Source organism: Ursus americanus, chromosome 3, assembly GCF_024610735.1.
Source record: "Ursus americanus isolate L20-20 chromosome 3, mUrsAme1.1.p, whole genome shotgun sequence".
NCBI lineage: Eukaryota > Metazoa > Chordata > Mammalia > Carnivora > Ursidae > Ursus > Ursus americanus.
Window position 1 is genome coordinate 17,972,461 of NC_142129.1, and position 26,613 is coordinate 17,999,073.

Sequence of the window (26,613 nt, forward strand, 5' to 3'; positions counted from 1 at the left end):
ACTTCCTACATCATACAAGAGACTATAATATCTTTAAGCTCATAACCTGAATATGCACACTGTAGAATTAAGTTTTGTCCATCCTTAATCTTATCAGTTTGGTACTAGTACTGTAGATGCCATTCTTTTCACTGTTATTTTGTGAGTTATCTTTAATGACAATTATCTTGTTGCCTAAACTGATCACCCTTCTTATTAGGATGGAGAAGTAAAAAGTACTAATTGTTTTTTAAGTTGTAGTAATTTAGCTAATTCTGTCCAATCTAATGGGCAGGATTTAGGGGAGTGTTCAGGGGCTCTGGGCTCACAGTTTAAACCTTTATGAGAAGAACCTCATATATTCAACCAGTGTTACATAAATATGCAAAATTACTATGAAAAAAATCTTTGGATGTCAATGTAGTCTCCAGTGCCTTCAAAGAGTCAGTATTCTGCAAATGAAGGGTATATATTAAATGGCCACTTCTACTATAAAAGATGCTACCTTTGGGAAAACAGTACTCCTATCTTAGGAGCAAGAGGGGTGGTGTGTGACAAGATAAGGAATGAGAGGGAGTATGGAGGAAGATATGATAATTTTTTTTGGAAGGAGAATTTTTTTTAATCCCTCTTTCAACTTTTTCCATACATGTTTGATCAGTTGTCCATATCAGAGCAATTTTCACTATTTTATTAGAAAATTGCGTGTAATAAAAATAATTTTAAAAATATGAAATGGCTTTTCCTTTTTTAAAGAGTAAAACCAAGACTCAATCTGAAATATAGATTTTTGCTATGCCACCATCTTTATTAAAACAGATATAACTCTTATTGGTAATCAATACAGTGCATAAAAATAAGCAAGGCAGAGACATTTGGAGGAATTCCATTTATTGTGGATGCATTTTGACAATATATATTTATTGCAGCGATCAATTATCAGTGAAAAATATCAAGTGTTTATAAAATTTTTAGGAATGGCAGATTCACAGAACATGCTAGTCACCTTGCAGTCTTACCTCTTAAAGATAACAAAGAGAATTGTAATCAAACAAGAAAACAAGGAATTTATTTTTCAAAAGATTAAATCCAAACTGAACAAAATTCTACCCTAAAACTTATTCCATCCAATATTGGAATAAAAGTCAGGATCGATATATTCTCTTCTCAACTTTAGATTTTCTAGGAAAAAAATATATAATAGTGATCAGGAGAAGCTCTTATTCAAAATACAACAAAGCAATGTGACTTCACCATGGGCCTTAATTCAAACTTTGATCCATTTCACTCCAGTTATGGGAGTCAATGCTAAAATCAGGCACGGCATGTGAATTCGAGTTCATTTTATCATAGACTCATGTCTACTCTGTCATGGGCGGATGACCTGTGCAATCTTGGTGGCTTTCCTTCCTTTGGCCCAGGTGTGCTGAAGCTAGAGGACTCAACAACTCTTTACTGATTCATGAGGAGAATAGACTTTGGAAGGCAGTAGTCACTCCTCATGCCAGCCTTGCCCTGGCTAGCCCTCTTCCAGGGCAATACCGTAGATTAGAAAAGAGTCATTTGAGAGGCTCCCTCAATGTGGTAGGAATTGAGACTAAGACAATTTTGGTTAAGTCAAATGAGGTATAAGTTTATAGAATTACACTACATGTATATTTCCATGCTAGAACATATTGCCAAGACACTGGAGTACTCTTCTCATCTATTGTGGAGAATAGATGAACACTTATAAGCTAAAATAAGATGTGATATCTAGGTTGTATGTGCAAAATGTAAAAATGACAAGTTGATACACTCTTGGGGAAAAAGGTAAAACTAATAAAAGTTACACATATTTTTTGAAAATTCAACGTTATCAACTTAAAGTACCAATGACTAATAAAAGTAGAAAAGTTTAATTTAAAAGATGTTTCAGTCTATTAAGAATGGAAATACTGTCATGACTCCTAAATACTGGCTTTTGCTCACTTTTCTTCCCTGCTTCCAGACATTAGCCAAAGTTGGTCTTAGTATACCCACACGTGGAATTCCAATCTGTACAGTTTTGTGGCAAAAATTCTTGTCTTCGAATTTTAGAGAAGGAAGAGACCTCATTTATCATCTAAGCCAACCTACTGTAGACTCGATTTTAAGAATACGATAGAGTTCTGAGCAAGCTTTGAGTTTGACCCAGATGGTAGATTTAGGACAATTCACACTGGACTTCAAGATTGTTTTTTAATTATAAACTAAATACTATGTTTTATAGAAAATGTCAACAAATTTTGACACTTCTAATCTCTCTTTTCGTCTTACAGGTTATTGGGCATTGGAAACATATCAATACCTATTCTGCCATGTATCTATTGGCAAATATGAAATATTAATATAATATTGTGATTTTTACTTTTTAAAAAGCTGTGATATTGGCTAGTTACAAGGACATATTGCTAAATATAATAGTCTAGCACATAAAAAAAGCTTCCTACCATTAGTGTGTTTGTATACGTGTATGCACATACATACATGATCAGGTCATCTAAAATGTGGTTCGCTATCACTACCAAAGAAATCCACAAAGCAACCAACCTAAAGAATCAGTACCAATGTCAGCTAACATCATAATCCAATTTAGATATTCATCAGCATGAAAAAAGTAATACCTTAACAGTACATCTTATTTTTTTTTAAAGAAAATCATTATTGTAGTATCTCAAATCTGAAATGGGTAAATTTCAGAAAGTGTTACAATTGCCTAGTAAGATAATTTCTTCCATGCTTTATGCTAAAGTGCAGAAAACAACATGACTTCTGTATTTAAAATAGAAAAACCCAAAACCAAACCATGAGGGTTTGTTTTTCTGGACACTGCACACATTCCTCAGGCAATTTTCAACTTGAAGCTCCTTTTGTTGACTTCCGGGGTGGCTGGTGTCACTGTTCAGACACAGAGTTGTGATGATCAGTAGGAAAGTCTCTATTTCACAGCATGGGTTTCTTTAGAAACAGGCTCCTGTGCCAGGGCAGTACTTTTACCATGAACATCTCTAGACTGTGATTATTAAATATAGTAATAATATACATGGGTTTACTGGGATAATGAAAAATAAAACAAGAGGAAATGAACTCAATTTAGTAAATCAACATAAATATAAAACAGAGCAAATGCGCCCTCTTCAACTGAGCTGGTCCAGCATCTTGAGCGGCTACTTTGGGTCTTTCTTGAACTTTCTCAAACCTGCTAAGAGAAGAGAGCTTTAAATCTGCAGGCCGTGGCGTTTCAGCCAGATGCTTTGTGTCAGAAGAAGAAAAAAATAATTGAAATAGGGCAGGAATATTTATGAAAGGGAGGATTATTGTTGGTATTCTATTCAAATATGCTCCTCGTCTTCTAGTCTACCCTCTTCTGTTGATTTTTTTACTTCCCTCTTTCTTTCTTCTTTATATTCCCCCTTCCCTGTCTTGGTCTTTAGCCTTGCCTATGGCATTCTTTGTAAAGGAGCTTTTTTTTGTTTTTGTTTTTGTTTTTAGAAAACTCCACTTGAAGGGCCAGGAATCCGTAGTGTGCTTTCTGGAACAGGCACACGTGGTAAATGGCTCCGTCTCGGCCACATAAAGGACAATGGAGAAGTGGAACGTGCTTATCTTTAGTTTTCTCTTATTTTTTATTTCTTCCCTCCTATTCTTACACCCTGACCCTTGAAACTTATCTGGCCCACACTCTTATTTGTACATTTCTTTTTTCAACTACCTGCTAAAAATCCTTGCTGATGTATTCACAAATACTAGTGTTGTGAATCCGCATTTTCAAATGTGTACTTCCACCTCAAAGGAATGACCGCAGGACATGTAGTGAGTCTGACATTTTGGAGCAAAGGAGCCACCTACCTCATAAACTCAGCTCTGGGCCTCATGCTTATATTATTATTATTATTATTATTATTATTATTATTATTATTATTATTCAGAGAGTTTCGTGGTACAGACTGAGGACGAGGGGGTGGTATGTGTGAAGACTCACCCTGTCACTTTCCCACCTTGTACCACCACACTGCACAGTTCCAAGGAGTACCATTCACATTGTGTTGAACGTGAGTGGTGTTCTCTTGAGTGTTACCATTCTGTACTCCACTTCCCAGAACCCTGGCTCAGAGGAATGTTATCCGGAGAGGCTCCATGAAACTCATGCTGATGGGCCACGGACAGCTGGCACCCTCTACTCAGAAAGCAGACTATATACACCTTTGACTGCCATTTCCAAGAGGTCGGAGACAGATGCTGGAGGGGCCATGATGGCTTAGGTCAACAAAAGTTCATTCTTTGTCTTTAGAAAGAAGCTAATAAACAATTCCCCTACGCCCCTCCACCAGGAGAAAATTGTGCAAGGAACTTTAAAGCTTTATATTTTCTGCTAACTAGGCAATCCTCAAAAGAAAGCAGCATGCACAGTGGTTAAGAATGCAGGCCCAGACCAGATAGCCTGAGTTTTGATGCAGGCTTTGCTAACTTATTTGTTGCATGGCTTTGGGAAAGTTCATCTCTCTGTGTTTTGTTTTCCTCAGCTCTAAACAGGGGTAATAATAAGACCCACTTCACAGCGTGGTTGGAGGGCCAAAGGAGATAATGTAGCTTAAGAAGGTAGAACAGTTCCTTGCATAGAGCGGACATAGTGGTTTGTAGTGGTGGTCATTATTACTAGGTACTTTTAATATATTTAGCAATGAGTTAGAAAAGTTATTTAGAAATCACCTTAAATAGAGAGACTGGGCCAGTGGACTTTGTTGGAATGAAAGAGCAATCAGTAACTTATCGAGAGACAGAACAGCACATTAGGCAGCTGTGCCAGACTTGGGAGCAAGTAGAGGTAGGAAAGCGGAAGTGACTCTCTCACTTCAGGGACCTGTAGAGATCCTCTGGTTGCCTCTGAGGTGTTCCCCAGTCCCGGGGTTGCTTGAAAAGTGCTTCTAAATAAGCAGACTGTTCTAATCCTGCTTATGGTTGCTCTCTGATTTCTCTCTTTTCAATTTTCCCTCTATTAAAGGAGAAGACTGGGCTTGCTTGAAATAGAAGGGCTACAATTAGAAGCTGAATTAGCTCCTTGGACAATGGAGTCCTATTTTCAGAGTATCATTTAGGTATTGTCTAGAGCCTCCTTTATGAAGAATGAGCATACCCGTTGACCAGAAGACCAAAAAAAGACAAATCCAAGCATTCTTAGTCATTAGTTTTCATAGGGTAGCAAGTTTTGCCTGACTTTTAAATATTATTTTAATTTTTTGCCATAGCAACCTTGGGTCCTAGGCTGCTGGCAATGTAATGGTTCCAGAAAGCAGTTTTGGTGCCACTCAGGGAGAGAGATGTTTTTCCCTAGGTGACCTTCAAATGGCTGCAGTTCCAAGCCTAGACCATGTAAGGTAGTATAGAGCTCGCTTATACCATATGACCTCTGTTGTTAACACTCCTACCACTATGGCGCTTCTAGAATGTCTTACTGAGAACCACTCCATGGGTCTGGACTATTTATGTTGTATGACTGACAAGCCTACAATTCTGAAGGCTCTGTGAACTTTAGCTCTCACTGTATCATATATAAGTTTTGAGAAGCTGATGGTTACCTAGACAAGGCTCTGTGGATCAGTGATATTTCTCATTTGACCCCGGGACATCATGCCGCAGGATACAGCAGGAAAAGAACCTATGAAAAGCAAATCTTCCCAGTAGATTACCTTAGTGGGAGAAGTGACCTTGTCCACAGATTGCTTTTCCCAGAGGTTCCGCTTGCCAGATACGTCTCCTGGCCTCAAATCCTAATGAAGAAAAAGCAGAAGAAGTTGATAAGTGGCCATTTATATTTTCTGGCCAGGCCTAAATAAACCACCACTTCTGTTGTTTGCTTGAATCAATTTCTTATTTAATACACTTTATCCTGATGATTCGAAATGGATGGGATCAAAAGGATCATTTAGCCACTGTTTGTTTTTATATAGACCTTGATCTGTGTTCTGATATGAGAATGGGCTGGAATTATGCAGCAGGTAGTTCCTGTCCTCCACCAAGGCCTTCCTGTTTATTGATCAGTAGAACTGGAATATAAGCATATTTAAAATAATGTAGCCTATTTTTAACTTTCCATTTGCTCTTAGAAGCAAATAGAATATATGTTAGCGTTAATTCTTTCGGGGGTTGGATAAGCATTTCACCTCTTGCAGATTAACTTTCTTTCAGCATTCCGGTGTCTCCCCTATACCCTTAGGACTTCAATGCAGACCAGCCTGACTTCCAAACGCCAACACTCCACTTCTTTGCCTGAGGTCCTTCTCTGGCTACAGATGCCCACTCTGCGCACCCAGGAGGCAGGCTGGAAGTTCAGAGAGTTTACACCCCCAGGAGAAGTCCTCAGTCACTCACCGATGAGATTTGGTGCAAGAGTGTTTCTCAGGCTCACTCACACCTCAGGTGGGATAACTGTGAAGCATGTGTTTTATGGTGGTTTCCAGGGCTGCCTCAGTGGGATTAAGTTTTAATAGCCCATGTGGTGACTTGCTAAATAGCATTACTGGCTAACTTCTTTTCCCTGACTCACTTCCTGTAGTGTCTTCGCCTCCCAAGTAAACTACTTGCACTCGAATTACTGTCTTAGGGTCTGGTCTGCCTCTGGGCAGCTCAAGCTGACACACTTCTCTAACTGCACTTTCCTCAGACGAAAATCACGTGTTTCCTGAGGAGCAAGTGGGTAATTCAGAAGGGTATCAGTAGAGCCTAGCCCCACAAAAGGAAAGATTTACCACAAGTTGTACCCGTAAGAGAGTTGATGACATGTGTGAGAGCATGTGGAAATCTTGGGAAGGAAGCACGAAGTAACGATCGGTAACAGTTACATAGCTTTGATTCGTTATTTACTACCTCAGAATTAATCTGGTTTGGATAAGGATCCAAATTTCTGTTTCCATTTACTTTTCTTCCAGCATTTGCTTATATTAGTACTTGGCAAAGGTGGTCTGTCGAAAATAAATGTGTTTTACTGAAACAGTAATGTTTATTTTGGCAAAACCTTTTCTCATTAGGAAGGCAAAGCTAATAACGATTGCATTTATCCACAGACACTGGTCTAAATGGACATATTTTTGATAGATACTATTGAAAATTTGACACTGAAAATGCACTGGTTAAATGGTACCACGTGAAGCATTTCAGATTTACCTTAGTCTTACTGAGTTTCTGGATTTCCTTTGTGGCATGGATTCCTGATATTCTATTAGACAGTTACACCTATTTAACTTGGAACCAGTAAGCAACAAATCACGTTGTTTTTGAAGAATTCCACTACATTTGCCAATGTAGGTAGAAGCTGCCAAATTGTCTGGAAGACTGTTTCAAAATTTGGGAAACTATAATTAGGAACATACTAATGGAAGCTCTGGAAAGTGGCTATTATTACTTTATTTATTTGATTCATATAAAACAATTATTATTCTTTCACATGAATGTTCTTTTCCTGAAGAAAGTGAATTGTTATTTCCCTTAAATCCTGCCTATTAATCTTTTGAGAGCACTTACAGAGTTTAAAGAGTCCATCTTAAGAAACTATTAACATACAAGTAGTAAGCAGGCATTTTAAATCAAAGGGGAAATATAAATGGAATTACCTGACCAGACTACATTTTAGAGAAAGACCCACTCCAGAAGAAGAGGGAGAAATGAAGGCAGGAGAAGCAGGTTTCCAATCAACCAGAGATCAGAGAATGAAGAAGAGAATTCAGCTGAGAAAGACATTGTTGGGTGTTTTTTTTTTAAACAAAAAGAAAGACAAATTAGCTCTTAAATTGCTGTACATAACATGTAGGTTAGACACAAAGAACAGTCAAACCAGATAAAGCAGACATACTCTGAACTGAATTCCAGTTACAAAGTTACACCGAAATCCTATAAATTCTGCCCACAAACAGCAGATGTCCCAGTAAAGAATTAGGTACAGATCAGTGTTTAATTCTGAATAAGTAAATTTTCAGGGACCGTAAAAAATACAGATTTGACAAACTACTTTGAACACATTTAATTTTTAGCATATATGAAAATTATTATGTAACCCATGGTTGAGGGTGGTTTTCCTCTTCAGGGAATTTTACAACAACTAATCCTGTGGATTGCTCCTTTCCTTGAGGTTTCACTGGGTGAGGACCATTTTGGCGAAAGCATTTTCCTCTGCTTTTTTCCTTAGTGGCCACATGCCACACATTTGCCAAAACAAACCCAGGCTTTCCCCTCCACCCATGTATACCAAGAAATATAAACAAGGAGCTGAGGATAAATCACCTCTGATCCCAAATCAGAAGGTACCTTTGGGGGCCTTCCATTTTCTGTTGTCTTTAGGTAATCCTCTGACATCCTGGGCTCAGGCTGAGTCCCAGGGGTGTCAAACTTAGATGCCTGCCACGAAGGGCCAGGCTAGAAACATAAATGCCCAAAGAGGCCTGGTGTAAAAAACTTAATAAAAAAGAAAAGAAAAGAAAAGAAAAAGAGGGAATCAACGAATTCAAGAGTGTATGCCTCTATACCTCAAAAATGTGTTCAAATTACAATTTTAAAAAGGGAAATAAAGCACAACGTCCCCAAACTACACAGATCTTAGCTGCAGGCCACCAGTGTGAGACGCCCCGCCCGGACAAGACCTGGACGAGATCTTTGCTTGACCTGTCTTTCTAAGCTGCCTTCCCAGACTGAACCTTTTCCTGACAAGTTTCATGCATCTGCAGGATCCTCCCAGCCCTTTCTGCATTTCAGAAATTTCATCTCTTTTCTGCAGGTCCATAGTGTCTATGAGTTGCCCTCTTGCCCTTCCTGAGCTCCAAGTCATGTCCTCTCCCAAAGAGACTGCCATGTTGCTTATTCAGACTTCGACATGGCGCTGGGTGTACTACGCTTGGGATGTGCACGAAGCTTAAATCGGCTTATCAAGCACATTCAAACAAGCTTTTATTTACAACATCAATTACATTTGCTTTCTTACAATTTGACCTTTATCCAGGAAGCCACACTAGTCTACCAAATCCAATGGGACATGGGAAAAAATAGATCACCACAATCTATACTAATTGTTCCATTCTTCTTTCCTTTCATCTCCATCCTCCAGAAGATGGTCTAGCAAACTGCTTACTAATGGTAAGGCCAATGGCAGGCAATGTTTTGTAATTTCCTGTAATACCTTTTGGTCCTACCAGAAAATGGGCTTTTTGGGTGGAAGCCTCCACAGTTATTATACCTGTTGTAATAATAACTAAGTTAAATCTCTTAACCCTCCCATTAGGACAACACAGATGATGATAACTTACCAGTTAAGGTGCTGCTAAAAGAGTAAGGGTCAAGTCCTGGGACAAATACAGGGGTATAATATGGTATAGAAATGAACAAGATTGCCAATACTGTAAATGTGAAAAAGTAACCATATCATCCAGCAATGGGCCGTACTCATCAAAGAGGAAAACATATACCTTTCTCTCTTTAGCCTTGCTATCGTGTGAGACCTTCAGTGGGTCTATGAACTTGCTGAATTTGTATCAAATGCATGTTTGTGGGGAGAGGGTTCTTAGATTTCATTAGGTTTTCAAAAGGGTCCAAAATTCAGAAAGGTTAATAATCACTTATCTGGACACACAAAACTTACATAAGTTATCAGTTAAAAAAGTAATTCCTACTCTTTATATCACCTTTGGTGCTGGGGAAATTTGAGGCACTAAAGAGAATATACCTTTTGGGTATGATCCCTTGCCTAAACTGTCTCTAGTTATAGGCCCCTCTTTCTATATCTACTTGGATGGGGAAATATTTTTTCCGCCCTGATATACAGACTTTCCAATTTTAACTTGGGTTTACATTAGTTTTACACCTCCTGTGAGCCCTAACGCAAAAAGTCTCAGGCTGAATATTAACTGATTCCAAGGAGTTGTACCCATGAAATGTATGGGAATACTTCCTTATTTTCTTTTTAAGTTGGAAAAGTGATAAACTTTACTGACTACTTTGGAGATTAAATATGGAGCCAGTGGATGCAATTAAATGGTCAACAATGCAGAGGCCGATGATTTAGAAGGCTTTTCTTCTACCTCTGGCTTGGAGTGGTTATAACAATGGAGGCTCTGCTCCCTTGGGCACCAACAAAGGTATAAAATCAACTTCACAGAGAAAGCCCACTAATATACAGTAGAGAGCTTAATAAGGGTTTTGATTATAATGATAAATGCAAGGCAATTATCACAGACATTCAATGAAAAATGTAAAAGAACATTTTTATAAAAAGATAGCCTCACTTAATAAAAAAGTTACATTTCCAAAAATAACATTCATAACCAGTTTTTATAGTTTCCAGTTTTACTGTGTGTTTTTTTTTAATGGCTTTCCTTTGGAGGTGATGACAATAAAATTATAGCAATTATTTCGACAACTGCCCAATAACTGTATTTTTGTGTTAAGTTACAGAAATTAGTCAAATTAGAAAATATGGTTCAAAATAGCCAACATACACATTCTTTTGGGAATGAGTCTAGGGAGGGCTCTTGACTGAGAAGTGGCCAAGATAATTAGACATTTTCACTTTCAAATTCCTAACTGTGCTTTCTAGAATGGAAGCTAAACAAATAGAGCAGTTAAGAGTGTAACTTGTGAACTGCTAAAGCTCTGGCTAGCTACTGCACTCAGGGTGTTGAGGGGACTGGGGCTCCAGTCCCTCGGGATTGGTATCCTCTGGGTAATTAGGGTACGGCTGCTCTGGACCCTTCTCTCTAAAGCTGAGCCCCTCCTTGTTTGCTATTCAGGGTGACAGCAAAGACTAGGAGCACCGCCTTTTCCAGGCAAACAGACCAATACCTTGTTTTCTTCTGCTGCTGGAAACTGAGAGATCAAATACTTCAGAAAAACCCAGAGCTACTTACAGAAGGTTTGGGAGCGGGTGACTTATTTCCATCTGGGGTTTTAGTTAGCCATTCATTGATGCGGCTGGAAACCCCCACCTTCAAGCCAGCAGTCTCCTACAAAGTCAATAATCCAATATTACAGAAAAAAAAAAAAACTTTACTTGGGGAAAAAACTTCAAAATAACCTCAAAATACTATTAGGTATTACCTTACATAACCATTATGTGACACTAAGCAATTATTGATCTTTATCTTTAATATTTTGAGTAAAATAAACCTTAAATTTGATATTTAAAGATGATGTTATCTGGTTTTCTTGCCCCTCACCCAACCCCCACCCAACCCAGGGGTTGCTGATTAATTTCAGGCACTTCATTTAGAATACTGTGGCCAGAGCATAGGGCACAGTCTAGCCTTCTGAACACATTGTCTCTGAGAGAATCAACACCTTCACTGCTTTTATGATAAACTATTGTGATTCCTTTAAAAAAAAAAAAAAGGAAAAAAAAATCCAGGCTCCAAAATTAAAAGACCAAAATCCTACACTGACCTTATTTGGTGTGCCTGACACAGCGGGGGATGAGAACACGTTCCCTTTCTCCCACATGCTCTTGATATTGCGGACACCTTCAGCAGGAACGGGAAGATCCGAGGCTGCTGGCTTCAGAGGTTTTGTGGTTTTTGTTCCCTGAAATGTGCAAATTTTTTTTAGAGGCGGTGCTGATAAGTTTGTTCTCATAAAATTACGGTGAGCTTGTCTCCCTCAACATTATCATTTAAAATTCATTGTGATATGAAAAAAATCTCACCTTCACCAAAAATTCTGGGGTGAAACTACATTCCGATGACCTATATCCCTCAAATATACCAAAATACCCACATCAGAGGATCTTCCAAAAATGAAATGATGCCTTTTACTGGGACACCCCTGACTGTGAAGGTGGTATTTCACGTCGTTTCCTCAACAGGTAAGTGCCTGTATGTGCGCAGGGCCCCGCGCTAGGCTCTGGGGATATAGAACTACTCAAGACAGTCTGCTCTGTGCGCTACAGTGGACTTAACATTTTAATAGCGGAGAGTGACAGTAACTAGTTATACAAGTATTTATTTCACATTGTGGTGAGTGCGATGGAAGATAAATGCAGTGCTTTATGTAAAGCATGCCCAGAGAGCATACCTGAGAGGAATAATACTTAGTTTAGAGAAGCAAAGACTCCTCTGAAGAAGTGACATTGAAACCGAGATCCAACAGAAGGTCTGGAAGTGGCGAGGTGAAGAGAAGGAGCAATGCCGTTCCATGTAGAGGGAAGGGCATATACAAAGGACCGAACACAGGGACATGTTGAAAAACCGAGAGACCTCCTTATGGAGAATATACCAGAAGGAGGGAAGAACAGATGTAAAAATGAAAGGTGTGCATTCAAGAGAGGTTTCCAGCAGCAGTGACGGGCATACCCAGAATTGGGTGGTCCTGCTCTGTGGCATGTGCTGCCAGGGTGGTCCGCCAGGGTGAGTGGTACGTACCATCAGTGGCCTGCACATAAACAAATCTCCCTGGGCCGTGTGAGCTCTAAAGCCACAGTCTCGGCTTCGTTAATCCTATTAGAGGTCTGATCAATTCAACCACAGAAAATAACTATCTGCAATTTGTCTTATATTTTTCTGGACACTTAATCTTGTGAAAAAATCACCTCTTGAGTGTTAGGACTTGATTATTCATTTGACATATCATCCAGACCTCTCTCTTTCTTATTCCCTCTTAACATTTGTTTCTGAACTATTTTACAGGTATCTCCACTCTGCAGTACAAAGGAAAGGAGAAAAATCAAACCAAACTGATGCAGTTACTTTATAGCAGGTGTTCTGATACACATCTGAAGGGTAAAAACCATTGACTAAAACTACAAAAGGAGAAAAAAACACATCTCGATCAATGGCACCGTACCAAGTGCTTTAGTACTTGGAAATATACTTTATTTCCAAATAGTATAGACCCCCTTTTTTTGGGGGGGGGGAGTTGGAACAGAAAGAAGCATAAAACTATCGTCTTTCAAGCACAAAACAATCAATTTGAAATTGATAATGATTAAACTTGGTCTATCACCTTTATATTAATTCATACTACTAATTTTATTTGATAATAAAAGTTTTTATAGAAAAAAAGGATTAACCACAGTTGTAACTGTTTAAACTGCATGTGGGAACACATTTTAAAAGTAATTAAGGATATTGAAGATATACTTATGAACATACAAGTAATATAGTTCAAAACCAGTGAGCCCATTTGTTAAACGAGTAATAGCTTCATTAAAGAGTATTCCAGCTAAAAGGAGAAAATAATAATTTATTTAAAATCTTCTACAATTTATCTTTATCACTGCTCTTCTCTATAACTAGTTGAAAGTATAATGAAGCATCACTAATATTCTACCGCAGTAATGTGGTTCCTGGACCTGACTGCTGCCCTAAACCTCTGTGGTCATCCATCCAGAGTCTGTTTCTGCCCACGCCTCTGAGGCCACCTCACCTCAATTGCACTGGTGTACTGCTCCAGTCTGCTGTCAATCTTGGAGACGACTGCTGCTTGATGAGTTGACTTGACACCACTGTTAAGTGAATAAACACACACACACACATATAAAAATACAAGAGAGAATCTTTCCATATATGTAACAGCTGATGATTCTAACGGAACAAATCAACCATATTTACCTTTTCTGCACAGACTTATTCAAAAATTCTGCTCGCTCTTCTATCTAGGAGTTGAAAAAAAAACCCAGTTAATATTTGCAGCTTATAAACAGTGTTTCTCAGCCCTTGCCAGCTGGTGAGTAAAAGCACCAGAGTGTGTAAGGGTAATAGTAATAATAAAACTACTTATGAGGTATTTGAGAGTGAGATCTGGAGGGGACAATGGCAGATAGAGAAAGTGTGCAGAAACACAAAGTTCTGGAGGCAAATTAAAGACCAGACAAAATGGAATAAAAATGCCTCTGAAACGTCAATCAGTGGCAAAATAATTACACTTCAAGATAACAACAATTTATTCCAAAAGCACGTGCTGTTACCCTTTAGGACGTATTTATGTGAGTATAAATATTTGATTAACAAAATTTTCCCACAGTGTTTTAACTATATATTTAATGAGTAGCAGGATCAAATAAGAAAGGTAACTAGGAACTGTGAACTACTCACCTCCTGCTTAGCCTGGCTTTCTAGCTGACAGCTGTCAAGCCTACTGCTGAATTTAATTTGCCTTGAATGTGGAAGATGTGGATGGGAGTAGACTGAGATCTGGGCATGGCTCCACGGGGCTGAGGCCTCCCATGAAACCCCTGTTGGCCCAATGGGAATGACGGAAAAAAACCCAGAAAAACTGATGGATATATGTGAAATGGTAGTCTTTGATACAATCCTTTTTCTTTTTAAAGCTAGGAATTTCCTTTAACTGAACCTAAACCTACTAAATCAAACATTATATTTTATGAAACTGTATCACTAAAATCAGATGTTTTATGTAAGTCAGCAAGTATCTGTTGACTCCTTATGATACCCAACGCCAGGGGAGAAAGCCTCTGTCACTTATCACCTACCAAAATCAGCACATAGTAAAACCTTTGTATATGACTGCCTGTGCCAAGGCACACATGTGCTGAGGGGTCTATTTTCCGCCCTGTTCAGGGCAGCCAAGGAATCTACCAGACTTCAGCTACTCCAGGCTGGTGTGGTTGAGTGTCCCCTAGAGTATTCTGAGATGTCAATGGCTCTTTCTGGCCTGGACTGTCCTGGGACTCGTGGACTTTTAAATAAACACCATTAGGCTTTTTGGAAAACATGTTTCACTCCTAATATCAGTTGAATACCATCTGTATAGATGTTAGTGGGGGCATTTCATTCTTTCCAATGATTTCTCACAATGATAAAAGCAAACTCATTAAAAATAAAATTTTATGCAAAAAAGTGTTATCAGTAGCCCTAAGTTTTTGGGATGCAAAGTGTCTTAAATCTTATTTTTCTGATTTTAATATAACTTAGAAGTGCACTTCTGGAGAAAAAGTTCCCAGTTGAATAAGGTGAAATACATTGAAACCATGCAATGCATTGGCACTTTTAATTTTATCCATCCATCCATCCATCCATCCATCCATCCATCCTACTTTAACCTTGCCAGCTGGTCCGCTAAACAACTAACCAATTAATACATACTGAGTACTCACTCTACAAAGTTGAACACTCAACAATGTATAAGACAGTGTCCTACTCTTTAAGGAGAACACAATTAGTAGGGGAGACTAGTAGAACATACAAATAAAATACTTTACACTCCATGATAGGTACCATAGTAAGGATAAGAAGAAAATGCTGTGGTCTCGGGAGAAGTGACTTTCTGGGGTCAGTGGAGAAGTTTTTCAGTAGTTTTGATTCGGAGCTGAGGTTTTTAGTTTATAGTTTGGTTTACAGTTTTATCAATGAGTTTATGGAAGTGAGGGTGGGGGGTAGGAGTGCACAAGTTACAGGGGACAGGACATCTGTGGCAGAGCAAACCCACGCAGGAAGATTTGGGGAACACATGCCCGGCAGGGGGATGAAGGAATGAAACACACAGCAGAAGGACAGAAGCACAAGGAAGGGGCAGCAGAGGTGAGACTTGTTCTCTGTAGCACTGCCAGCAGCCTTCTGACTCTGGGACGAGCTGGCCAACCTTGGCGATCCCATTAATTCACATGACGGAGATTTTCACACTCTGACATCTCCTTTTGTATCTCCAACATCGAAAACAGCTTGACTTCATTATCACATTTTGTCAGGTGTCACCATCCATTTACTGGTGCATTCCTACTGGGAAATCCTTAACTTCATCTAAATAGTGTAACAATGTGTACTGAATTTATACACTAAACAAATCTCTGTGTAAGGACTTTAACGAGAGCAGTTGGTTCTTCGGAGACCAAGAGGTGGCAGTGTTGTCTCGATACTACTCAAGGGAAAAAAAGCATGCTGTTCTTTTCAGAAAATTGGCTCTCTCCTTACTCTACACCCCTTCCACCACCAAAATATGAAAATAACAACAATAAAAACCCAATTTTTAAATTTAATTTACTTAAAATTTGTTCTGTGCATGTTTTACGTAAGAAAAACCATTGACCGCTAACAAAATTTAACTGTGAGAAAACAGGTTCAGAGTTTCCCAGACAAGGAATAGGAGTCCTGAGAACTTAACAAAATACACGAGTTGATAATATTTTGAGGTCAAATACAAATGTTTTCCCTTGCGCTGGCATTCTACAATCTTAACTTATGACTGCTTATAAAAGTGGCCGGGCCAAGAGTATCAACAACTGTAGGAATTCAATCACAGAATATGAAATTGAGCTTTAAAACCAGAGCTACGGCAAATTCCTCAAGGCACATACTCTGGAGAAAAGCAAGAGACTGCTTGTTTCTGAAAGTATGTCTCTGTTATACAGGAATTTTTTGTTTCTTTTTAACATAATACTTTGCTCACACATGGCTCTCTATCAGAGGGAGCAGATGAATGGCTTCCTAGGAACACTGGATGAAGTGGGAAGCCAGGAGTCTGGTTGAGGGAAACACCAGAGAAGTAAGTAAATTGAAAAATTTAGTAGAGAAGAGATATTTGAAGAAGAAAAGGACATGGGCTATAGTTTCTCCCGAAAAGAATAGCAATTAGAAGCTTAGATGACTATGACTTTCTTCGTGTTACCAAGATTGTTCAAAGAAAATTTAGCTTGGGTTGGATTTCAAGGACAGTAGAGAGAGAACATGGCTTTCTCGGATTATTGATGAGCCAGGAACACAAGGACCCAGACTGTTCTCTTTTCTCTGCATGTCAACCCTTCTCTCATGTCCTTGATTGGGCTCCCTCCTGCTCATTCTCTTTTCTCCTGCCCGCACTTCGATCCTCCATCAATTAGGAGCTGTGCTCCTCAAAGCCAGTGATGGGACCAAACTCATCCTGGCAAAGGACCCTACCCAAGTTACACTGCATCTCCTCCCATGACAACAGCTTTCAGGTGTCACCAGTACCATTTCCAGCTGCCCTACTTTTAATAATGACAAATTAAAAGTGAACAGCTAGCATGAAAAGCAGCTCAAACCTTTATAACATAGTTGCCCACTTTAGAAACTTTCAATGTTTCTATTTTCAACTGCTCGGAGCAATGAGGCATCTGGAAGGCACGGGTCAGTGAAATGTACAGATAGTCGCTGAATGTCACTTTAATGCATTCCAAAGCATCTAATGAACAACAGATACAAAGCTCTCCACTTTATTTCTCTCCTCCCTACACGTTACAAAGAGAAGAGTAAAAAGGCTGAGAGAAGGAGCAAAAAGATAAATGAAGCAAAGGCTTTGAACGATGAATAACTAAGTAAGGGGCCAAAATCAAGTTTCCATCACTTTATAACAGAGGTGTTGTAAGACGGCTGTCTGGTTGTAGGAAATACCTTGAGAGATGAACCTTTGGGAGTGAAACACTTGAATGGCTTCTTGTCATCTGATAAGCTGTCTTCGGGCATCTTCTGACGTTTCTCAGCAGCTTCCGCCCGTCGCCTTTCAATCTCTTCCTTTAGCCTCCTCTTCTCTTCCTAAGGGAGAAAGAACATATAACAAGGACATCAGTATGAGCTTCAAGGCAGAAGGAAAGAGTGCTGGAGGGGAGAGAGCGCTAGTCCCAGAGGAAAACGAGCCGGGTTCTGGACTGGATGCCTCCCCTTCCTCAAGGGCGGTGGCTAGAAGTTAAGCCTGAGCCTCCGGGTCCAACTGCCTGACTCACACCCTGGCGTTGCCACTTCCCAACTGTGTGACCTTGGCCACGTCACTTCTCCGCTCTGTGCCTCAGTTTATCATCTGTAAAATGGGGATAATGATAGGTGTCCTGAGGGTTACATGAGAAAGCCCATGTAAAATGCTGGGCTTCATGCTCAGTATGAAGCTGATCGTTATCATTACCATCCAGTCAGATCACTTACCACTGACCTTCCATTTCTGTGTACGGAAAAGGAATACAAATGTCCCTTCTCCCTCCTTCCGAGGAGAGTTGTGAAGACAAATGAGATAACTGATGTGCAAAGTTATATAAATCTATGGTATTGTATTTACCAAATTGTACAAGAGAAAATTTTATGGTTGTCCCCGCATCAACTGAGTAGATTATTTTAGATGGTTTGACAAATGTGAAAATATATAGACAATGCACCACAGTGTGTCTCATTAACCCCTCTGTGCCTTCCTTCCTGGTCTACAATACTCTCCCCCGTCTTCTCTCTCAGGCAAAACATTTGGAGCACTGATCAAATCGCACATCCTCTATGAATGACAGACTGAGAGATGTGTGTAGTCTTTTGTAGTTTTCAAACTGTATGTTCTCAAGCAGAGACTGGATTTTCACCTGGCAGAATGATTCTCTGTGTTATGGGCTGAATGTCTGTGCCCCCCCCCATTCATATAGTTAAAGCCCTAGCCCCCAAAGTGATGGTTTTAGGAGTTGAGGCCTTTGGCAGGTGATTAGATCATGAGAGTGGAGCCCTCATGAATGGCACTAGTGCCCTCATTAAGGAGAACCCAGGGAGCTCCCTTCCACCTTCTGCCAAGTGAGGAAGCAGTGGGAAGACTGCTATGAACTCGGAAGCGGGGTCTCACCAGACACAGAATTTGCTGAAGCCTTGATCTTGAACTCCCCAACCTCCAGAACAGTGAGAAACAAATTTCTGTTGTTTATAAGCCACCCAGTCTTTGGGAATTTGTTACTGTGGCTCTCCTGACTAACGACAGTTTGGCAGGAGGTTAGACCAAATAATCTCCTAGGTCCAATCCAATTCTAAGAGTTAGTGTTTCTCTTCTGCCTTCACGGATACTCTGCTCCTCTAAATAACAATAACAACGATAACAATAATCATAACTACCAGGCACCATGAACACAATGATCTACTTAATCCTGGCATCGACGCTCTAAGCAGACATTATTTCACAGGTAAAGAAAAGAAGTCTTAGCTTATCTTAGTTCAGTAACTCTGCCAAGGTCCCAGCTTGCAAGTGGCAAAGGATACCAGCCCAGGTATGTTTGGCTCTAAGGCACTATCATCCCAAATACTTCCCAGTCAAAGGCAACTGGCTCATTGAGAGCTGGAGTTGGAAGAGACCTTGGAATAGTTTATCCAAACTTTCCATGCAGGTCAGGCAATTTTTGCAGAGGATCCGTGTCAGAAAGCCATCGGAAGTCTTTTTTTTTTTTTTTTAATTAAAGACTTTATTTATTTATTTGACAGAGAGAGAGACAGCCAGCGAGAGAGGGAACACAAGCAGGGGGAGTGGGAGAGGAAGAAGCAGGCTCCCAGCAGAGCAGGGAGCCCAATGTGGGGCTCGATCCCAGGACTCTGGGATCATGCCCTGGGCTGAAGGCAGACGCTTAACGAGCCACCCAGGCGCCCTGAGCCATCGGAAGTCTTTTTGCAAAGTTTGAATGATGGAAGGTCACTATCTCCTAAGATCAGAGGGAAAAGCTCTAAGCTGATTTAGAGAATGGAGGCCCCAATACTGATTCTACCACTTACTAGTCAGGTGACTCACATAAGTCACTTAAATAATCTGATTCCCTTTTCTTTGTCCATAAAATGAGAATAATAATACACCTCAGGATGAAAGGAAAGAATGCACCTTGTAAAGCTGTAGTTGGTTAAGCGCTTTTTCAGTGTTCAAAATTTGTCTTGTAACTTTATCTGTTGTTTTTAGTTCTGTCTTAAAAGGCGGAACACATTCATCTGTTCATAATTACTGGGCTCCGCTACATGCCTGGCACTGTGTTGGCTCCTGGGTTTACAGTAATGAACAAAGCAGATACTGCCTCTGCTTGTGAGGACCTCATCTCCTTACTCTTCCATTACAAAAAGAAAAGCTATTTTTAAAAATTCTATCAAAACTCTTCAAATATCAGAAAACAACTATCACGTGACTCTCAGCTCTTATATCTAATCTGCAGATCTTATCATCTTTCTCTGCTTTCTGTTCTTTATCGAGAGACAGTATAGGGGAATGGGTTAAGGCAAACAGGACCGTGGGAAAATTACTAACCCATTCTGTGCCTCAGTTTCCTCATCTGAAAAATGGGATAATAAGACTACACACATCCCGCATCGGAAAGTTCTTGTAAACGGATATAAATGACTAAGGGTAAAGGTTTTAGATCTGTGCCTAGTGCACGGTTAACTTTATTATTCTTAAAATATATTTGTAAGAGTCCGTACTCAAAAGAACAGCAGCATTCCACCACGAAAAAATTATTACCCGGGCTAGAAGGGTTACCAGACGTGGACTGGGGCCCGGGGCAGCTGCCATGCCAGGCGGGCTGCGCCCTTCTTACCTCCTCTCTGACTTTTCTCTCGGCTTCCTCCTGCTTCCGCTTCTGCTCTTCCTCCTCCAGGACCTTCCTTCGCTCCTCCCGCTTTTTCTTCAGCTCCTCCAGCTCCTGGGCCGCCTCCTGCTGCTTCTGTTTGAGCTTCTCGAACTCCTCGCTCTCGGTTTCCCCGCGGCGACGGCGAAGCTCCTCCAGACGTTTGCCGGCCTCCACCTGTGAAGCGCCTTCGGCCTCCTTGGCCTCGCTGCCCCTTGCTCCCGCTCCAGGGCGGCTGTCCGGAAATGCAAAGGGGTTTGACAACCGTCAGTCTGGCAGCCTCCCCCAAGGGAGGGAGGGAGATCTGCAGGTTTTGCATCCCACACCAAAAGAAATCTCTACTGCCCCCGTCAAAACACAGTGGATCTTCACACCAGCCCAAGGGGTCTTGGGGTCTGCCTGGAATCTCAAGGTCTGAAGCTGATCCCTTTCTGCCACTTACCCCTGGTTTCCTAGCCGTACAACGGTGCAAACAGACACTGTCGGTAGGAAAATGGCGCATGGAGAATGGGCAAAATAGTGCAACCACTATGGAAAACAGTAGGGAGGTTCCTCAAAAAATTAACAGTGAAACTACCATATGCTCCAGCAACCCCACTTCTGGGTATATATCCCAAAGAACTGAAAGCAGGATCTTGAAAAGATATTTGTGTACCATTGTTCATAGCAGCATTACTCACAATAGTGGAGAGGCGGAAGCAACCCAAATATCCATCAACAAATGAATAAAGGAACAGAAAGTGGTGCATACATACAGTGTAATATTATCCAGCCTTAAAAAGTAAGGCAATCTGTCACAGGCTACAGCATGGATGACCCTGGAGGATATTATGCTACATGAAATAAACTAGTCCCCAAAAGATAAATTCTGCATAATTCCACCTACACGAGTTATGTAGTCAATTCAGGGAACAGAAAGTTGAATGCTGGTTACCAGTGGCTGCAGGGAGGGGAGCTGGGGAGTTATTTAATGGGTATAGAGTTTCAGGTTTGCAAGATGAAAAAGTTCTGAAGATGTTTCACAACAATGTGAATGTACGTCACACTACTGAGTTGTACACTTAAAAATGGTTAAGATGGTAAATTTTATGTTATGTGTTTAACCACAATTAAAAAAAAAATCCATGATACATGCATGATACAACATAGAAAAACTAGGCAAATGTTATTTGTTCTATTTACCTCAGTGGGCTACTCTTTAGATCCCATGAGATTACATATTAAATAAATGTTGACACATATTATCATAAATATTAGTTGTTACTGGAAAGGAAGCCATGTAGTGCAAAACGATGCCATTAGATTGAGTTCTAAAATCTAGGTGTGACCCTAGTAGTCCTCTGCTATAAGTTACTGGTTAATTTGGATCTGCCTTGAATCACGGATCAGGAGGGAAGACTTACAGGGTCAAGTGCTAGAGACAGGAAAAGATGGCTGAAACTAGGGTAGACACTGAAATAAATCTGCTTATCCACATCCTTGTCTTGAACTTGACTCCAGCAGCTGACCTCTGGCAGATGAAATTACCCTTAGCTTCTTGATTAAGAGCTATAAATACAGTAATGTATGTCCATTCTTAAACAGGTGCTCCAAGAAAGTTCATAATGATGGCATTACCTCATGGCTTCAATTTGTGTGGTCTAACATGACAGGAATATACCTAATTGTAACTTAAAATTACTAAATTAGCCCTGATGTGGTGTAGTTAGGGTTGTTACTTACGTTTTATAGGCGCTTTTCATATTTATTATCTCATTTAATAGTCACAATAATACAGGAGTTGGCAGATTAGGTTAATACTGCCATTTTACAAATTAGGAAGTGATGGGTGAGAGAGAAAACAATCTGCCCAAACTTTTGGTAGCAAGAAAGTGGTAGAGCCATGATCAGATTCTAGTGTTTCTCTACCAAGTATACTCTTCTTTCCACTGTACTAGAATTATATCAGGAGTTAAATATGGTTTGTCATAAAATAAAAAATCAACTGAATCAAGCACGTTAGCCTCTACCTCTCACCTCCTACCCTGAGGACTAGAGAGTCTGGGAGGGATGTTTCCTACCTATAAGACTCTAGAATTTCTACAGTCTAGGCCTAACTACCTTCCAGGCTCCGGTGGGAACAATGCTTTATCAGATGGCACAGCTTATAAAACAGCAAGAAAAATGGGTACTTCTTTTATAAGTTACAAATAAAATTGAAATTAGGGGTGCCTGCGTGCCTCAGTTGGTTAGGCATCTAACTCTTGATTTCTGTTCAGCTCATAATCTCAGGGCTGTGAGATCAAGTCCCACGTTGGGCTCTGCGCTGGGCATGGAGCCTGCTTAAGATTCTTTCTCTCCCTCACCCTCTGCCCCTCTCCCTCCTCTCTCCCTCTCTTAAAAAAATAAAATTAAAAAAGAAAGAAAGTCACTCTTAAAAAAAAAGAAATAAAACTGAAATTATGTGAAGTTTTCTTTTGGGATTAAGGAGAATACACAGGGATTTTACTGTAGAATCGGGAACATGTTAAGACTAGAGACAGAACACTATCCCAGGGGTCCCTATGTTAAAATTTTAAAATTCTTAGTGTTTTTACATAAATCATATAAAAAGAGGAGAGAGGTCATTAGCACCTACTGATCCTGAGTTCCTTTATTTTTTTTTAAAGATTTTATTTATTTATTTAACAGAAAGAGACAGCCAGCGAGAGAGGGAACACAAGCAGGGGGAGTGGGAGAGGAAGAAGCAGGCTCCCAGCAGAGGAGCCTGATGTGGGGCTCGATTCCATAACGCCGGGATCACACCCTGAGCCGAAGGCAGACGCTTAACGACTGAGCCACCCAGGCGCCCCAACCCTGAGCTCCTTTAATAAATTGCCATCTAATAGAGGTATGACATTGATAATTGTCTTCAAAACATGTTGGTATTGACAGAACTGCTGCAGAGCCCTAGTTTTCAGTGGAGCAAAATTCATGTTACCTGGATCGTCCTGGCACTTTATTTAGGAGAATTTAGTGGTGCCCTCAAAAGTGTGTCTAGTTACAGATAGTCCTTAACTAAGAGACAAGGCTGTAGCTTGCCCGCTACTTAAGTACTTATTAACAAGCAGTGAGGTCATGCTTAACTAGCTCTGAACACAGGTGGCCCATCCCTAACCTTTTGTCTAAGGAAGAGATGAATTACCATTATCTGTTACCATTTATTCCATGTAGAAAAGGGCTCAGTGTTTTTAGCAATGGAACAGGAAAGAAGAATAAATCAGAAAATGAGTTCAAGCCTACATAATCACCAGTACTGATCTTATGTGTACATCTCATGCTTTTTAAACATCAAGATACTTCTTTTTCTTTTTTCCTCAAGATTTTATTTGGGGGAGAGAGAGCCAGTGAGCATGCAAGCAGCAGGTGGGGAGGGGCAGAGGGAGAGGGACAAGCAGACTCCCCACTGAGCAGGAGACCGACGCGGGGCTCGACCCCAGGACCCTGAGATCATGACCTGACCCAAAGGCAGGTGCTTAACAAACTGAGCCACCCAGGCACCTCAAACACTGAGGTAGTTCTGAGTATACTATGTCCTTTCCAACCTTTTCAAGCTGCAGGATGGAAAAATCAGTACTGTGGAGTAAAATCAGCATTAAACCAAAACAAAACAGAAAAGATCAGAGTGCGCTGCACAGAGGAAGGCAAAGTACCATCTCTTCACATGTTCGTTTCCATTATAAGTATATATATGTAGTTGTGAACTGGGTCATAATGTAAAATTTACTTCTTACTAAGAGTTTAGGTTAAAAAGTGTTAAAGTATTGTTCTAGGTTCTTGACAGTTAAAGAACTTTTTTATTTTGAACTCAAACAAAGGTTAGAGGGTCCCTTAAAACTTGGATGTTGCTCTTTCAGAGTCTTATCAGTTCATAGGTCTGTGACGCCAGAGAGAAAATCTCTCTGTGCTAATTCAAGGTCTTTCCTTCTTCAGAAATGAGTTTGCTCTCTCTTCGTGTTCATCATGGTAGTGGACAGGAATTGGACTGGAACACATGCCTATACAAACTTCTTTGGATTCCACTAGGTGTCGCTCAGTCTTCATTTTGGACAATGAAAATGTCCATCATTAGGGATGGGTTCAATAAATCTGATAACATCCATCTGGTGGAATACTCTAACATTATTAATTGTAAGCTTACATTAATTGGTACAGAAAGTGGCTATGATATAATGCAAGAACCAATTAAAAATATATATTTATAGTTATAGTCACACATATACATACTATATAGGTCTATTTTGAATATATACACATAAAAATATCTGGATAAAATGTTACTGGTAGTTGTCTTTGGGTGGTAGGTGCTTATTTTTGTACTTCTATTTTCTGAATGTTTCCTAATGAATATCTTTTTTCCTATAATTAGAAAAAACTTTAATTACCATGTCAAAAATAGATGGAAAGCAGAGAAATGCCTGTTTTGTATTTTCTATAAAACCTTTGGTATAATCTGCTTTTTCTATACCTTGCTCATTGAATTGAGGTTTTTTTATGTCACGTTTTAGAGAAAACAATCTAATCAAAGAAAATGGAAATATCAAAGGGGGCAGTCATTAAACGTGAGGAGCTATGCTCAAAATAGTAGCAAGAGTTTTGTCCACGTCACCTCTACTCAGATGTACCGGCATGCCTTGAGCACGAAGGGTGATATTTCTTCCAGAAGGTCTCGCCTCTAGCCTCGGCTTCCTTAGGCATAAGTCTAGATGAACATCAGACCTTTCACCATGAAGACAGTTTGTTTGCAGTGAGGCTAGTAGGCACGTGGCTATTGTAAACAGAGGCTCCTACTTCCTTCTTTATAAAGCTCCTCACTTTATAAGTCTATACACCAAAACCGGGCATCTCTGCTTCCATTGGCAGCAACTTCGAATTAAACCTAAAACTAACGTATGTTAGCAGCTAAACAAAAACGAATGATATGGTGGCTGCTTGTTTTTGTCATTTTTTTTCTGCCCAAAGATGGAAAAATTAAGGCCAGAGTCACATTTAAGAATTCTCAGAGCTACACCTAAATCCTTGTGATTTTTCTCTTTCAATTCCCAGCTCTCTCGATTTCCACACAATGGGCGTGTTAATTATTAATTTGAGTTTGGAGTAAAGCTGGTTGGCAAGTTTGCTAATTGTTAACTAAACTTCTTTCTACTGACAGATTTTTAAAAAACATTATTTTTCTTAACAAAAAATATACTCATACCCACAAAACCTGTTTTAAACTATCAAATAATAAGATGGTCATATTGTTAGGCAATATTCCTTGGATACTTTTCATGAACCTGACACTGTTCTAGGGCTTTGAAATATTAAACTAATGGCACTTCAGCAAGCTTTGGACTCAGCTTACCAACTGGAATCAAATCAGTTTCGAGATTTTCTAAGCGTTCTTAATAAACTCTTAATGTTCCACTTAAAGTCTACTTTCTGGCCAATCCCAAGTAACGTCTATAGGGTCTATGCATCCTCCTCCTTCACAGTTAGGCATTTTCTACGCATATTTTCTTCCATAGGCTCTCCCTTGGTTAAGTGCGATTACCTTTCTGCTCAGATTTTTGTATAGAGAAATTGTTTGGGGACAATTATATTTCCCCACTTTAGCCTGCTTAGAGGAGCAGAGCCCTAGGAGCTCTGCTTGCTTCTGAATGCCACAAAGTCTTGGGTGTAAGGAATACGTCCAACTTCACCATACCTGCTCTTGGGGGCCTTCTTATTCGAACTGTTCAGAAGAACAAGGTCTACAGGCAAGACTGCTGCCAAAACAACCCCATGGGAATCCACGTTTCAAGGACCTAAGACTCTTTTCCAGGACATCTGGCACCGCCGCCAGTGACCTAACAGAGGTAGGAATTTGGCACCAGTGGTTGGAGGGAGTGTATGTGTAGGAGTGGGGCACAAAGAATCATGGGGCCAGGTGTCCACAGCAGGCTTCTGTCACTTGAGTCCTTCTACAGAACTGGTGGGGAGCTCTCAGTATTCAGTGTATCTAGAAGTAAGGATTTACCTGTACGTACTTGTCTATCTGTCCTAAAATCAATTGTCCAGATATTCAACATGATTGGGGGGGGGTTGGTGGGGTGAGAAGGGGAAGCTGAAGCTACGCAAGAGGGCTCTCCAAGGGGTATTAAATGGAACACTAGTGTCCTGCCCCTATTCCTCCCTCTTTGAGATTCTCAGTGCAAATTAACATCAAGTGCTCTCAAAGTCCTGTGGTAAAGAGATCTAATTAACTTAGCTTAACCTAACATTTCACAAATATTTGGCCACAGGACAATCTCAGTTTTAAGCAACATTTATGGTCTTTAAAAAAACACAGTCTTGAA

The 26,613-nt window shown here is 40.1% G+C and overlaps 1 protein-coding gene across 7 annotated transcripts in view; it reads right to left on the reverse strand.

The window, feature by feature from the left end:
- Positions 1 to 853: 853 nt before the first annotated feature.
- The window catches only part of CALD1 (caldesmon 1), a 178,665-nt gene continuing 152,905 nt past the window's right edge, over positions 854 to 26,613 (reverse strand). For all 7 annotated transcript variants that reach the window (XM_045792616.2, XM_045792614.2, XM_045792618.2 and 4 more), the window contains 8 exons: positions 20,249 to 20,513; positions 17,337 to 17,477; positions 13,581 to 13,624; positions 13,396 to 13,474; positions 11,419 to 11,556; positions 10,887 to 10,982; positions 5,688 to 5,768; positions 854 to 3,199 (listed from right to left, as the gene is read on the reverse strand). In XM_045792616.2, the coding sequence (XP_045648572.2) occupies positions 3,194 to 3,199; positions 5,688 to 5,768; positions 10,887 to 10,982; positions 11,419 to 11,556; positions 13,396 to 13,474; positions 13,581 to 13,624; positions 17,337 to 17,477; positions 20,249 to 20,513 (850 nt within the window). In that variant the 3' untranslated portion in view covers positions 854 to 3,193. The remainder of the gene's footprint in view (positions 3,200 to 5,687; positions 5,769 to 10,886; positions 10,983 to 11,418; positions 11,557 to 13,395; positions 13,475 to 13,580; positions 13,625 to 17,336; positions 17,478 to 20,248; positions 20,514 to 26,613) is intronic.